General features: G+C 32.2%; 1 protein-coding gene across 1 annotated transcript; it reads right to left on the bottom strand.

Moving 5' to 3' along the window:
• Positions 1–286: 286 nt before the first annotated feature.
• LOC114408438 (SH3 domain-containing protein 2-like) lies at positions 287–6067 on the bottom strand. The gene is made up of 10 exons (XM_028371481.1): positions 5843–6067; positions 4064–4186; positions 3894–3963; positions 3197–3348; positions 1993–2094; positions 1655–1855; positions 1479–1541; positions 1199–1351; positions 1023–1097; positions 287–592 (listed from the first exon to the last, which is right to left on the bottom strand). Exons 1-10 carry the CDS (start codon positions 5900–5902, stop codon positions 476–478), a joined length of 1116 nt encoding a protein of 371 aa, XP_028227282.1. The 5' UTR covers positions 5903–6067; the 3' UTR covers positions 287–475.
• Positions 6068–15452: the final 9385 nt, after the last annotated feature.

The raw sequence follows: 15452 nt of genomic DNA, 5'->3' as shown, positions 1-15452 counted from the left end.
ATTTATAAAAATTACACATTAAAAGAAAAACATTCTATTTAATTGGAAGGCCAGTAAAATCCAAATCCAAATATAAAAGTACCAATTCAATACGAGCATGGATAGTTAAGTTATTCATTCAAACATGGATTTATTATTATTATTATTATTATTGAGAGATAAAATAAAAGCGAAAACAAAGAATTTCTGAATTGCATCCTCAATTTAGATACATTTTTATTTTTTTTTAACAAGGAGAGTATAAATATTTAATACTTTAACTAAACCATACCTATTATCATTCTAATAGAAAAGAGAATCATAAAGCGATTGATAATCACAAGAGAAGAAAAAAAACAAAAAAACTTGTCATCTATATATCACAAATCGATTGTTGTATGCTAAGCACACGTTATCCATTAAGCACAAAACCAAAACATACGCACATTCAAAATCCCTGAGGCAGGAAACCACCAACTCAACCAAGCAGAAACATTCAAAACACTTCAGCCACCTTGCTTGCGAGGACTCGCTCCCTTCTTTCAATGTAACCAAATGGAAACCAACCTGCTTTCCCTTTGCATTCACCCTCAGCCCATCCATTGTTTGTCACCTGCCAATCAGAGTCATATAGGGAACAATTTAAAATATGTAATGATTTTAGGGTTATCCATCCCCACTACCACCACAACCAAAAGTTTGTTTTAAATATGATTTTGAATATGACAAATTAGTTATACAAGCTTTTGCAGGACCACAATTCCTTTAGAGCCGAGACAAGCATGTCATGACTCAAGCAAATGACCAACATCATATTAGATTAACAATTTTGTCTGAAGCTTAAACTGATAGGAAGAGGGTCTAACTATTACATTTTGGTACACTTATACTTTACTTTCTTTTCATGTGTCAATTTTAAAATTTTTGTTTCTATGGTTGGTAAATACCAGAAAAACAATCCAAATATAAAGCATTTTCCCCAAGGAAAATAGAGATTCCTTAAAAAAAAAAGATGTAACGATAGACTTGGGCAAGAGACAAACCTTTCGAACGACAATATAATCTCCGACGGATAGATTCAATTCAACTTCAGACTCAGCATGGTAGGGAAATAACACCTGCATGAGTAAAATGTACAATAGAAAGTAAATGTAAGCACTAAACAGACACTTATTTTTCGGTACAATATCTCTAACTTTAGTGCAAGAAATAGTCTAACCTCTCCTAAGAAGTAACCCATACTATCTGTTGAGCCATTATGTGCTTGAGAAGCACATACACCATTTACTTCTTCATATGATGGGGGTGGTGTCATGCTGCTATCCACACTAGGTGTAGGAGGGGCTTCAATTCGTTGTCGTTCTGATATCATCTATTATTAAAATATACATATGCCATATAATCATTTGTTGATACCAAAAGAAAACAATGTAACAAATAGCATACTTTTCTATATGGAGAATATAATGAAAAAATGAAAAAGGGATACAATGGCTCACCTCTCCCTCAAGCTGATCAAGTATTTGGAGTACTCTTTGATGATAGGCATGCTCTGCTTCAACCTGCATAATAGAAATAGCACGCTGGAATTAAGTGGGAATAATAATTTCTGATAACTCAGATCCAAGATTTTAAAACAAAAGAATTGCAGAATCATATGGTTAAACAGTAATACCATAGCTATAAGACGCTGGAGGGTTAACCTCTGTTGCTGTGCTTCTACAGCAGCCATTGCGGCAGCTGCTTCTTTTCCCAATATGGCCATGTTTGTCTTCAGGTCTTGCAGCTTTGTTTCAGCTGCTTCCAGCTTCATAGCATTCTCAGCATTGCCTGGTGTTTCTCTTACTTTTGCCTGGCGTTTGGAAACTTCAATAGCCTGTCTAGGTTTAAAAGACAGTGTAATTAAAAAGTACATAGGAAAAAAAAATCGTTGATGAAACAGATACTCATTCAGACATTTCCCAAAATGTAAGCAGGTGACAAATGAAAAAAGTACAATAAAATTCCAGATACCTGTGCTTCGGCTTCCTGCCGCATTCTGTCATAACGTTGAGCAAGATGCCGGGCATCCTCCAATGGAGCTCCCATCACCATTGCTCTCAAGGGCTCTGCAACCTAAGCATCAAGCAATACTTAAAATGTTCACTCGCAGAAACATTATGCCAGATAAAAAAAATCAAGCACAAATTGGATAAATTGACAATGAGCCAGCATATTAATATAGAGAGAAAGAATAACTTGATGAATGTATATGGCTGTTAATCATTAAGTTCAATTAAAGGTTGAACTGGGACCTAGCCTAAATATTACTTCTTCAATAGATTAAATAGATCTGAATATCCGTGTATCCTATGATAAAATAGTTCAGTAGCTGAGTAGCATGGAATCCAAGCATCACATCAATGAAGCCAAATTTAAATTTAAATATCTATAAAGCGCAACCAAGTGTACAAGCTATGAGGCTCCCAACTAATGAGGTCTGGCTGGGAAGGGTATAGTATATACAGTTTTTTATACCACAATTGGAGATGATGTTTCCTCAGGTTTGAACCAATGACCTAGGTCACAAGGCAGCAACCTTACGACTGCAACTAGGCTCTCCCTCTCAAATTTAAGTACCTATAATTCTGTATCTTATTCATTTTAGTTAAAAACATAAAATAGTTCAGTTATGGTTAAATCCAAGAATTACATGTAGGAACACAGATTTGAACCCTAAAATCACACAATTATCAGCGGCTATATGATGGACTCATGCATAACACCAAAGAAATTGGTTAATGTCATAAATCCCTATCATTTCTCCTTTTCAGAGAAATACAGAGAATTTATTAGGCAGAATTATAGGATACAGTGTATAATATAACAGAAGGCAAAGCAAATGTAAGAACTCAAAAGCAAATGGAAAAAATGTATAGAGTAAAATAAATATCAATACTTAAATTTCAAGTGAATAAACTACTGTAGAGGATTCAGGAAACTGCTAAAAATCTCACTGCTTAACCAGGGATGGTGGAGCTTGGATTAAAAAAAGGCAGCAAAACAGGAAAATAAGTAGTATCCATCCAAGCAGTATTAATATATCAATATACTGGTATTTTAAGATGCTTCAATCTACATTATTTTGGCACAAAATCACAAGAACTGGCAAGAAACTTAACTATAGAACCCTATGATGTGTGACAGTACAAATGTGCATGTGCTAGGGCGTGTTTACCTGTGTGCCAAGAGCTTTTAGTAAGCTCCCACGCTCCTTCTCCATTTGTGCACGGGCATGTGCATAATTTAGCGCAGCTCTTGATAATGTACTACCACTGGTACACGTATTATCTGCACCATATTTCCTGTTATCTTCTGATAACTTTGTTCCTGTTAAATAACATGGTAATTCAATAACAATACCGAAAAGAGCTGGTATTAAGATTAAACTAAGATCAAACTCGTGGAAATGGAAATACATATACCAGAAAACAAATGTAGAAATAACAGATAACAGCTGCATAAATGGAAATACAGATACCAGAACAATACCGATAACAGCTCCATAAATGAAAATACATATACCAGAAAAAAAATGTAGAAATAACAGATAACAACAATCATAGCTGATACACAGATTATGCCCTCCCAGGCCTAAGCTACCAACTCATTCCCAAAATTCCGTTCTGTCTTGCCACTATTCCCCACTACTGTTTATTCACATTTCCATTCCTCTCCTATAAGTGTATATTCTGTTACACTTTCCCATCATTGTTTCCTCAGTCCTCCTAGCAGCACTCCTATTTCTCTTATCATAAACACTTAATTTTCATACCACCCTCCTTTTTCTTCTCCTGCACAGATATCAAAGCTATGACATACAATATATTCCATAAATAACTGCAAAGAAAATTTCACCAACCAAAATTACTGACCTATTTCAACTTGCTTGGATCCAGTTACAATATAACCTTCCACACCACGGACAATATCCCTTTGATAATGCTGAAAAACAATATATTTCATTATCAGCCAAACAGGGAGAGCATAAGTGGAGGTAAAACACAAACAAAAATAGAGGGTAGGTACAGAAAAACCAAGTAACCTTTCCAGCACGTGTTGATATGTAAAGCTTCTCAAGTTTCTGATGTTGCTGAAGCTCTACCTCATCAGTAACCATATTATCTGATCCTCCATATCCCCCAGCCCCAAACTGTTTAAGCACAGCCTGAATAGAAAGGAAGCAAGCAAAACTGAGGAACATTAGAGAACAGGAAATAAAACAAGGAGCAAAAAATGAATTGAATCTTATCATAAAAAATAACAAAAGAAATTTCATTATAGAGATGAGAGAATAAGTATTTTAGTACAACCATGAGGGAGGATAAGGTATCCTCTAAAGAAAAAATTCAGTGATCTTCTGATTTATGCTCACCCCTTTCACGGAAAAAGAAAAAGGCTACCATCATATTGCAGACCACAGTCATACGAACAATATCTCTTCAATTAGTGTCCCAATGTCTCACAGGGACAGGTTACTGGTATTGTAAAACAGTATTATTTTTCTTTTTTTAAAAATTTACTTTCCTGTTCAGGGGTGGGGGGAGTCAAGGCCAAATCTATGGACCCAATCAATATCCACCCCAGTATCATGGCTCAGGAGGACAGTAAATTGCATCATGGCAGTGTGTCTTTGTGATTTAATCTTGTGTAGGATACTAATAGCAGTGCATCCAATTAGATGCTAAGACATGATAATTTGGGCTTTAAACAGAAAGAAATGTTTTTGCCTTTTGATCTTAAGGAATGAACATAAGATAATTAAAATATAACACTGATTTTTTACATTACATAATACATATGCATATAATTTATAGGCTCAAATACAACACAGCAGATGTGGATTTGACGAATTTTAAAAATCATAGGACACTACATGGTTGTAATACAATATATAAAATTAATATAAAAAAAATAAATCACAAGACAAAAAACAATTTATACAAACATTGGGCTGGTTAAACATAAAAAAGTGATTTTTTAAGATGCAGATAGGATTTACTTCATAAAAAAAAAAATTAGACAAACACGTCAAAAAAGCATAAAACTGCTTTTTTTTTTTTTAAATGTCTTTTTAAAAATAAGATTAAACAAATGAGCCCATAATAAAGTGCTAAAATTTATCTAATTATTAATTGTAGTATTCATGCCATGCAATACAAGATCACAGTGTAACAACTCCTTACAATGTGCCTTCATTTAGTTTTGCCCTTCAAAATTCTTTGGTTGATCTTGGTTCTCATTGATTTTAAAAATTTTATAATGGTTCCTGTCACCACTTAGTAGCGACATAACACGCATCTAGCTATACCATATCAGTAAACACTCTAAGCTGATACATAAAACTTCCAGAGATTAAAAACGCATTTTACCCTAAATAATATAATTGATTACCAAGCTCGTTTCCAGTCAAAAACCATTGCAGTTTCAAGTAAGTAACAAAATATGCAAGCCACCTTCGCTTTCAGACATCTAGGATCTGACTTATTGCACGTATATATAGGCATACACATCTAGAACGTAGAAATTTAAAACTAAACGAATTGCTAATTCATCAATCAAGTTCCACTCAATGCAAAGTTTTCCGAAATTGGACGAAACAAACATTACGACATTTGTATACGATTTCCGTAATGCAAGTGTACGGCTCCGTTGGTTAGAATTGCGCGACTCAATACTAGGGGGTAACGTTATTCGCGCGAAGAGAATTATAATCGAAATCGAATTTAAAAGGCCTGTAATTGCGTTGATGTATCTATTTTTGGTGATCGGAGAAAGATCTGGCAAATGAAATAGGTTTTACTGAGAGAGAAATTGAAGGAACCTGTTGTTGACGAGCGACCTGTTCTCGAAGTTTGGAGGCTTGCTTTCTGATAGCTTCCATTCAGATTCAGATTGAATCTCTTCTAACCGCAGCGCACAGTGTTGATTTTGATTTGATTTCAGACCGAAACACCAACGACAACGGAGATTTGCATCAGAAACAACAGAGACAGAGGTTTTTCAAAAATTATTACACTCTATAGAAGGGCCTTTGTTCCTTCCCCTAGACACTTGTTTTGAATATTTTTAAACGATTCTTTTATTTTATGTATTTTTTAGATTATTTTGTGTAGTTACTAGTTTTTTGTATTACATGTGTATATACTACTAGTTAACGATTTTAGAATAAATTTTAATATTATTAATGATTTTAATATTTAATAAATAAATAGTAATAATTATAAATAAACATACACTGAGAATATAAAAACCTTTTACTCAATAACAAACTATTATACAAATCAATACCAAAAAAATAATCACAATATAAAAAAAAACTATGAAACATATTATATTATATTTATTGATTTTTATAGTAACTATTTTAAAATTATACCATAAATAATTTTTTATTAATTTTTTTAAGGAAATTTTTTTATTAGTTTAGAATTCATATTTGTGAAACTCTAAAAATTAAACATTTTCATTTTTTTTCCCTTTCGAAAAGGTACAATATTAATTGGGTTTGAATGAGCCAACTTGTCGACTTACTCATAGCTGGTTCTCGTGTTAACAATTTAATGATTTACTTTAAAAGTTAAATTCATTGATGTATATGTTAGTTTATACAGTATTTATTAACTTAGTTAGAGATATATTTTTAGGTTTATTTTTAAAAGTTATCAAATAAACTTTTAAATAATCTTTAACACTATGTTTGGTATAAGAGAAATTATAAAGAAATTAGGAAGAAGTGAGAGGGAATGTCAGTATGTGTTTGGATGGGCATTTCAAAAAAATTATAAAATTAAATTTGTGTTTATATGTTTTATCTTAAAAGCAAGTTAATTATAAAAATTAGTATAATTTTTTTTAACTCAACTCAAAAACTACTTTTAATTGCTTTCAGTCAAACAGATCGAGGTTTTGAAGCAAAATTAATTTTATTTAACAATAATCATGGAAGACTAAACTAATAAAAATATGTTTATAGTATAATAACTGGATTTGAATGAGCCAACTTGTAATAAAATGTAGGAAGACTAAAGCTAATAATTTTTTTAAAAAAATTAACATTATTTTAAATCATATCTAGAATGAATTAAAATATATTTTATCCAAAACTAAATTGCGGCTCTAACATCGCAGTATTTTGCATCAATTAGTCATGGCATGAGATTTGAAGGCATCGAGTGTAAAGTGAACCGTTAACATATATTACATGGTCTTCCAATTTTATAAAAGTTTGTCAAAGAACAAAACTCAAGTCATCCTAATCAAATTCCTTGCCTTTGACGCCATTTTTCTAATGTTTCTTGATCACACTCTCTTAGAGAGAAAAGTTAAAAAATTTGAATGGTGTATTTCATATTTTCAACCTTTATGAAAATTGAATACAAAAGGGAGCATTTACATTAGCTGCCCTTATCAATACAGCTGACAAAGGCTGAAAGCAAAATAACATACTAACTAAAGAATATTCTGTTGTTGTAACAGAATGAAAAGAAAAACATAATGAAAAATAAAAAACAAATATTTTTCATAATCTATCCTAATACCCCCCTCCCCCCCCCCTAAAACTCAGGGTGGAGGGTTGCTAGAGAAATGATGCACATTGAGTTTGCTTCTTAGCAACTCACAAGGAAAGAGGCTTGGTCAATATATCAATCCATTGATTCAAGGTTGGAATATGATAAATGAGAAGCTGGTTGGATAGGACCTTTTCTCTGACAAAGAAGACATCAATCTCCATATGCTTAGTTTTCCTGTGAAAAATATGATTGTGAGCAATAGCTACTGCACTCTGATTGTCACAGAGCAGTATAGGAGTAGAGAAGGGAACCTGGAGTTCTTGTAACAAAGCCTGAACCCAAGTTAACTCAGCTAAGGTTTGAGCTATACCGCGATATTCAGCCTCAGTACTGAATCTGACTGTAACTTATTGTTTTCTTGACCACCAAGAAATCAAATTAGGACCTAAGAAAACACCAGAGCCAGAGGTTGACCTTCTGTTATCAACATCAAAAGCCCAATCAGCATCACACATGGTTGTAATTCATAAAGGTTTCCCAATAGCAGCAAGTTTCATGAGAAAACCATAGGAGAGGATGCCCTTAAGATACCTTAGGATTCTCTTGACTACCCCCCGATGAGTGTCTAAGGGATTTGCCATGAATTGGCAAACTTTATTAACAACAAAGGCAATTTTTGGTCTTGTTAGAGTAGCATACTGCAAAGCACCAACTATAGATCTGTAGAGAGTAGGATCCTGAAATAAATCACCACCAGTTTTAGACAGTTTGCTAGAAGAGGCCATAGGAGAAGAAATAGAATGAGCTTCAGCCATGAGAGTCCTGTGAATGAGGTCTCTAATGTACTTGCTTTGAGTCATGAGAAGAGACCTATCAGGTAGATACTTGATCTTAATACCCAAGAAATAGTCCAATTGACCTAGTTGTTTGAGAGAGAATGCAGAATGAAATTGAGTTATAATCTGCTGGATGAGAGAAGATGAGCTGTCAGTGAGGATAATATCATCCACATATACTATAAGAAAAATAGTGTGAGCTTGATGCTTATATATGAACAAGGATGGATCACACTTGCTAGCTTGAAACCCAAACAGAATCAAAGTAATTTTTAGTCGGTCAAACCACTGCCTTGGTGCTTGTTTCAACCCATAAAGGGCCTTGTTAAGCTTGCAAACAAGGGATTTGTCTTCAACTTCAAATCCTGGAGGTTGCACGATGTAAACTGTTTCATCTAAAAGGCCATTGAGGAAAGCATTATTCACATCCAACTGAAATAACTCCCAATTACTAGTAAGGGCAAGAGTGATGATAAGCCTAATAGTGATAGGTTTAACAACAAGAGAAAACGTCTCATGAAAGTCAAAACCATGGACTTGGTGAAAGCCCTTGGCCACTAACCGAGCTTTGTACTTGTTGATGGACCCATCCGTATTTTCTTTGATTTGAAAAACCCATTTACACCCTACTGCCTTTCTATTAGTGGGCAAGGGAAATCACAGGTGTGATTCTTTAGTAAGGCAGCATATTCAAGTTGCATGGCAGAAAGCCAATTTGGATTAGTGAGAGCCTGTTTAACACCTTTTGGTTCACTATGAGCCAAAAATAATGAATGATGAATTCAAGGAGTATATATTCTTGATTTGGACTTGGTTTGCATAGGATGAACATTGGTAGTTCTAGAAACAGGTTCACCATGTTCAAGGGATTCACAAGGAGATGGGGAATCAGATTCAGGCTGTGACACAAATGTAGGACTGGTTTCATTATTACAGGGACTGTTATTTGAGGACAAAATAGGTTGATGTGAGGGAACATCAACAGAGATGGGAGAGGAAATAGAAAGTTGATGTGTAGGGGTTGGAGAGTTCAAAGGGGAGTTATGACAAGGTGGAGACAAGTCGGGATCAAGTGTAAAATATTGAGAGAAAAAGGTAGCCTGAGTGGGACTTTGCTTGAAAAGATCACAATATGGATATCACATTTCATTAAAAACTACATCTTTGGAAATGTAAATTTTGTCAGAAGCAGATAAACATTTATAGCCTTTGTGGGAAGACGAATAGCCTAGAAATACACATTCTTGTGATCTGAAATCAAGTTTGTGAGTACTGTAAGGTCTCAAGAAAGGGAAGCAAGCACACCCAAAAGTTCTTAGAAATTTGTAGTCTGGTGATCTGTTAAACAGGACTGTGAAAGGAATGTTAAAATTTAAAGATGCAGTAGGTAGTCTATTAGTTAGATATACTGCATTAGTGAAAGCAAAGTCCCAAAAAGCAAGAGGCAAAGAAGCATGACGAAGGAATGTAAGACCAAGTTCAACAATGTGTCTATGCTTTCTTTCAACCACATCATTTTGATGGTGGTGGTGGGGGGGGGGGGGGCAAATCAATCTATGAGTAATGCCATGATTAGACAAAAAGGTATTGAAATCCCTCAATGCAAGGGTAAAAACCACATGTCGTCCAAATCAAAAAAATAACTTCACTTTAATCAATGAAGATATAAAAGAACCTCCAATAAGTGCACTAAAAAGTGCTACAAATAGCAAAATCAAAATAGATCCCAATTGGTACAATTGAGAAACCCCAAAATATAGAGCAAAAAATGTGAAACACTTATCTCTCTCTCTCTCTCCAGATATCATCTTCACGATCCAATTGGACAATTTGAAATATCCTGTGTGTAGAACATGCTGTCCAAAAATCAGTCTGATTCAACGGTGGACGAATCTGCAGTTGCAATCTAAAAAACGTTTTTTAATGAATATGCAAAAATCACAATGATTTTCTCTCTTTCTGCTCAATGATTTGTAACTATTTTTTTCTCTCAAATGAGTCCCTCTAGGTGTATCTTACTTTTTAATTTAATCTCTCCCCACTTAAATAAGCGAGACATATGCAAACCTTCTCATTTGAGCCTTTGTTCCACATAGGGAAGAAAGTTTAAAAAATCCAACAAATCCATAATTTTATTATCCCGCGAAGAAAATCAAAAACTCTATAGGTACTTTTTGTTTGCTAGCTGCGTACAAGTTTGGTTGTAAGATTCTTAAAAAAATTGTTGTCTAAACAAATTATTATCGATACAAAAGGATCCGCAAATTATTGAGTTGATCTCCTAAATAATATAAGTTGGGAATGATGATCGAGTACGAGACAACATTACATCCATTTAAATTTGGCAAAGATTTTTTGTCCATTTTCGTTCTGTGAGAAAAAAAGGTTGTAAGTGTCTTCTATTTTTCTTTTCTTTAAAATTTAAGTTTACGGGAGGCACGGAGATCGGGGGAATGAGATTGCCCTTTTCCGATGTCAGCGCATGTGATGTGAGGACTTACAATGAATCAATCAATGGATGTTAAGTTAAGCAAGCTTGACCTTTCTGTGGATTGAAGCAAAGCTTGTTAGAGTTAGACCAAAGCATGCCCTTTGCTGGGCCACGCCGAAAGAACACTTTAATTGTGCCCATCCCCTGAACATTTGGTCATGAGGTTTGTAACTCATGTTCCCAAGAAGTATTATCTAATGTTAGTCACAAACTCAACATAACAATTTGCATAAAATTTCTTGATTAATTTGAGCAAGAACAAAATATTGTTGATGGTAGGAGACATAAAATAACTTAATGTTGCACGACATACATGGTCTTGAAAGCGAGGCTGAAATGCATCTGGCTATTGTTGGAGAATAAAGAGTGACAATGTTACATTCCCTTTGTTCGCAAGGACTCAGGAATACTATAATATTAATTAATATTTCTTCTGGACGTATATGTAATGGGTTTCCTAATTCCTATAATCTAGAAAATGAACACCTAAGGTTGCGTTAGTTTACCAGTTGGAAGTCATTAATTATATTATACGCATTATAAGAGAAAATTGTGAAAGTTTTTTTTTTTTTTTTGGCGTTGGACAAAACATTATAGAAAATCAAACACTTCATAAGCAATTATGTTTTCTGGCAGTAAATGGCATTCTTCTCCACGCGAGTCTTGTCTCCTCTTAACTTGAAAATAGAATCACGAACTTCAATGGCTCAGTTAAGAGGGACTTCAAAGCACCACGATAATCAATGGTTGAGGCTCACTTATCTGGTATCGTGATGCTTTTGAAGATTATCAAATTAACTTGGAGCCCTGCTGCAATCAACTTTGCAGACTAAAACAGGGAGGATTACTACGTTGTGCACTTGTATAACTTTTCCAAAAACTGAAATATATAAAAGTTGATTTTAATTCGTAAAATAAAACTTAATTTATTTTACCTTTATTTAAACCTGACCTTACTAATACCTACGTACATTAACAAAATCTCATCACAGGCATACAGACTGGGTAGATATTTTCCAAATCTTATTTTTATTAGCAATACTTATAAACATGCATTTATTTATTTTCATCTCTTTTTTTACTTTATTTTCTTTCCTCCTATAACTTATCACATCTATCAATCAAAAGCTTATTACATTTATCCTTTACACTTACTAGATACATGTTTGTTAGTTGATTTTTTTTTTTTAAATAATCATTTATTTTTATCTATCGGATGAAAAAGATTTTGAAAAGAAAATGATTGTTTTAAGGAAACATTATATTCCCCCAAATAAGTATTAGGCCTGATGATAAATGGTACGAAACGTTTTCTAACAAGCACTTGTAATGCGATTACAAACAGTCTAAATTGAAAGACAAGTTCCTACTTAATGTCATTGTTCCAAGGGGGAAGGGGTAGTGAAGAAGTAAACTTGATTAAATATATTTCTAAATATCACATGTGAATTTCTTTGTGGGATAACCTAACACATGACCCATTACGATTTAATGGAAATATTAGTAGATAAGCAAATTAATAATTTCAACAATAATTTATCACGAGATTGTACTGTTAACAAATAAAAAAATATTGACATTTGAATACAAGTTATGTAGTTAATTATTATTTTAAATAAATAAAAAATGGGCATAAGGTGATCCAACTCTGTTAGCTACAAGTCGTTTAAATAGACAAATTCCACCTCGAGGTTGGAAGCGGGAGGAGGTTGGAAAGAAATACACTAAATTAAATATATTTTTAAATATCTGTTACAAAATGCTATGCAGCTATCTGTGTAGCATGAAGCATGAGTTAACACATATCCGTTTTATGATTTAATAGAGATTAATTATCAGAAAAATTGATTAAGTCAATAGATACTTATCAATAATATGATTAAAAAATATTGAATTATGTCAAAATAGAATGTAAGGAGATGAATCCATAATAAACGGAAATAAATTAATGGGAATTATGCAACCATTTTTTTTATAATAAGTAATCTCCAATTAGCAATTTAAGTTATCCATAACAATTAACATAGACGACATGACGACGTGAGTCAAAAAGGGGCCAGGACCAATTTGCTCCGCAATTAATCCTGAACAATGATATTAGGTAGTTATTTTATTAAGAAAATGGAGTAGCAGAAGGTGATAGAAAAGAATAGGTGTTGGAATGTCTTAAAAAATAATTGATATTAGGTAGTTATTTTTATTTAGAAAATTTAATTATGTAAATAATCATTTATATGTTATTCATCTTTTTATGTTTTAATGAAATATTCTATTCTTTTCAAATATTTATTGTGGAGATAATTGTATTTTTTTTCTAGATAGAATATTTGACTATTATTTATTTTTCTTTCAAATAGTTTTCCTTTTATGTGATATATATATATTATTTTAAAAGTTATAAATAAGTGTAATCTGTAATCAAATGATTTTATTAATCTTTTGTCAACAGGTTAAACTTACAAACACTATACAAGTTTAACAATTTAAATTTTGAAACACATCAACAAACATTTCATTTTTTTATCATCATTTTTTCTATATTCTCTTTGTTTCTCTTGACTTGTCTTTGTTCTTATTTTTATTATTGTGGGATTTTATTGTGTTTTCGATCTCATGATCCAATCCCAAGTGCAATTAAATCTTAGGAAAACAAATTAGATATCGAGTTGCACTAAAGATTTATCATAGTTTGCTTTCAAAGTTGTAGCATTTGTAACCACAAATGTTGTTCTTCTTCTATTTTTCAACTATTTGAAAGTAAATTAATTATTCTTTGATGGTTATTGACTACTACCATCCTAAAAGATAATTTAGAGAGTGACATAATTTATTTAAATTTAGTATATTTTTAGAATTCAATTAATAGATATTTTTTTGTAAAAATATATGGTTAACATAAATATCAATTTCTATTATACATTGTTTAAAGCTATTAGTGACATGTAAAATCGGTTATTGTCATAGGCGGTTTCAAGGTCCGGCTACCCTGGGCAATTGCCCAGGCTCTGGCCCAAATTCATTTGGTAAGTATATGCGTTAGTTTGCTATGTTTAGCCTGATCCATTTTGGCTTATATTTAGATGATTTACTGACTCACCATTAGGAGGGTCTACTTCAGTTTAGTAGTGTGCCTAAGTTGTTATTATAAATTTTTTATATCTGAGTTTGATTCCTATGATATAAAAAAAAAGTGATTCACTTGCTGGCTTATTAGATGTACTATGTTTTTGTTTGGTCTACGTGACTACATCAAGTCCAGTTAGCTTGGGAGCTAATGAATTGGTTCACAAACTCAATGATAAAAATATTGAAAATTGAAAGAAAAAAAAAACTGAAAGTATGAAAAAATATTAAAAATTGATAAAACTGAAATATAAATTTTCTTATCAAAAATTGATAAAACTGTAATATAAATTTTCTCATTAAAAATTGATAAAACTTTAATATAAATTTTCTTATTAAAAATTGAAATGTCTAATGTAATATTAACAAAAATATAAAAAAAATATACATGAAATAATAAAATAGTAAAATCAGAAAGAAAACTCCATCCACATCTAACATCACTCAAAACATTAAATAAGGCATAGAAAGCTAAACATCTCTAATTTTTTAAATCAAATTATAAATATTCAAATACAAAGAAATAGGTCATACACATTAATGAAACACAAGTATTAAATATTCAGGTATAGTAGTAAATAATCCTCATGATACATTAGATAGTATTGTTGAGTAAATAAAATCATTAAACTATAAAATAATAAATAATTTTTCAAAAAGAGATAATTGGTCTGCAGATTGACCCATTAACCAGAAAACAGCAAACTAAACCCATTTAAATCACGGAATTAAACGAACTGAACCTAATAAATCTGCATTTAAATAGACCAACATTTTAACTAATCTTAATATGCTTAGACTTAAAAATAAACGGACTGTGCACACGTCCAAATCTATATACCCAGCCACATACATAAATTTATATTATATACAATGTGAATTTGCTATCTTTAAATTTTTGCCCAGACTTTATAATTTTTCTGGTTCCGCCACTGCCACTGGTTATTGTCATTTATAATCTTGAGTCTTTAAAAATAGGTTTAGTATTTTTAATATAAATGTATTTTTTACTATATGTTTTTAACTATTTTAGAAAATATATAAATATTTTGTTTAAATTTTAATGTTTGATTTTGGTCCCCAGCCATTAAATCTTGGATTCATCCCTGTCTTTTCCTGTATAAAAAGGTTCAATTCTTTAGAAGGAGGACAAGACAAAGCATTAAAAGCAGTATAAAGAAGTCATTGATGGAAAAATTTCAACACAAAAACTCAATAACAAGGCAATAAGCAACGAAAAATATTTCTCCAAAGCAAAAATTTTACAAGGAACATCAATAAAAATAGAGCAAAAATGAACAAGAGACACACAAATTTTAACGTAGGAATCTCTTATAGGTAACACTGAGATTTGGTTGCATTATCGGGCTGTGTAGAGATATCTTATATGATGCTCCAGTCTATTTACTCTATTTTATTAGAAGACAAACAAATCTAGTGACTTATGCTTTGGCGAGGACTTATAGAGAT

This window comes from Glycine soja, chromosome 4 (genome assembly GCF_004193775.1).
Source record: "Glycine soja cultivar W05 chromosome 4, ASM419377v2, whole genome shotgun sequence".
Classification (NCBI taxonomy): Eukaryota; Viridiplantae; Streptophyta; class Magnoliopsida; order Fabales; family Fabaceae; genus Glycine; species Glycine soja.
The sequence above is the reverse complement of the archived record's forward strand: the minus strand, read 5'-3'. Positions and strand labels throughout refer to the sequence as shown.

What these genes read in the sequence shown, in the direction of transcription:
- LOC114408438 (XM_028371481.1), bottom strand. Translation starts at nt 5,902, where the DNA reads ATGGAAGCTATCAGAAAGCAAGCCTCCAAACTTCGAGAACAGGTCGCT. An exon ending in ATCCAAGCAAGTTGAAATAG is followed by an intron (nt 3,349 to 3,893) that starts GTCAGTAATTTT and finishes GTTATTTAACAG; the next exon opens with GAACAAAGTTATCAGAAGAT. An exon ending in ATTATATTGTCGTTCGAAAG is followed by an intron (nt 593 to 1,022) that starts GTTTGTCTCTTG and finishes TCTGATTGGCAG; the next exon opens with GTGACAAACAATGGATGGGC.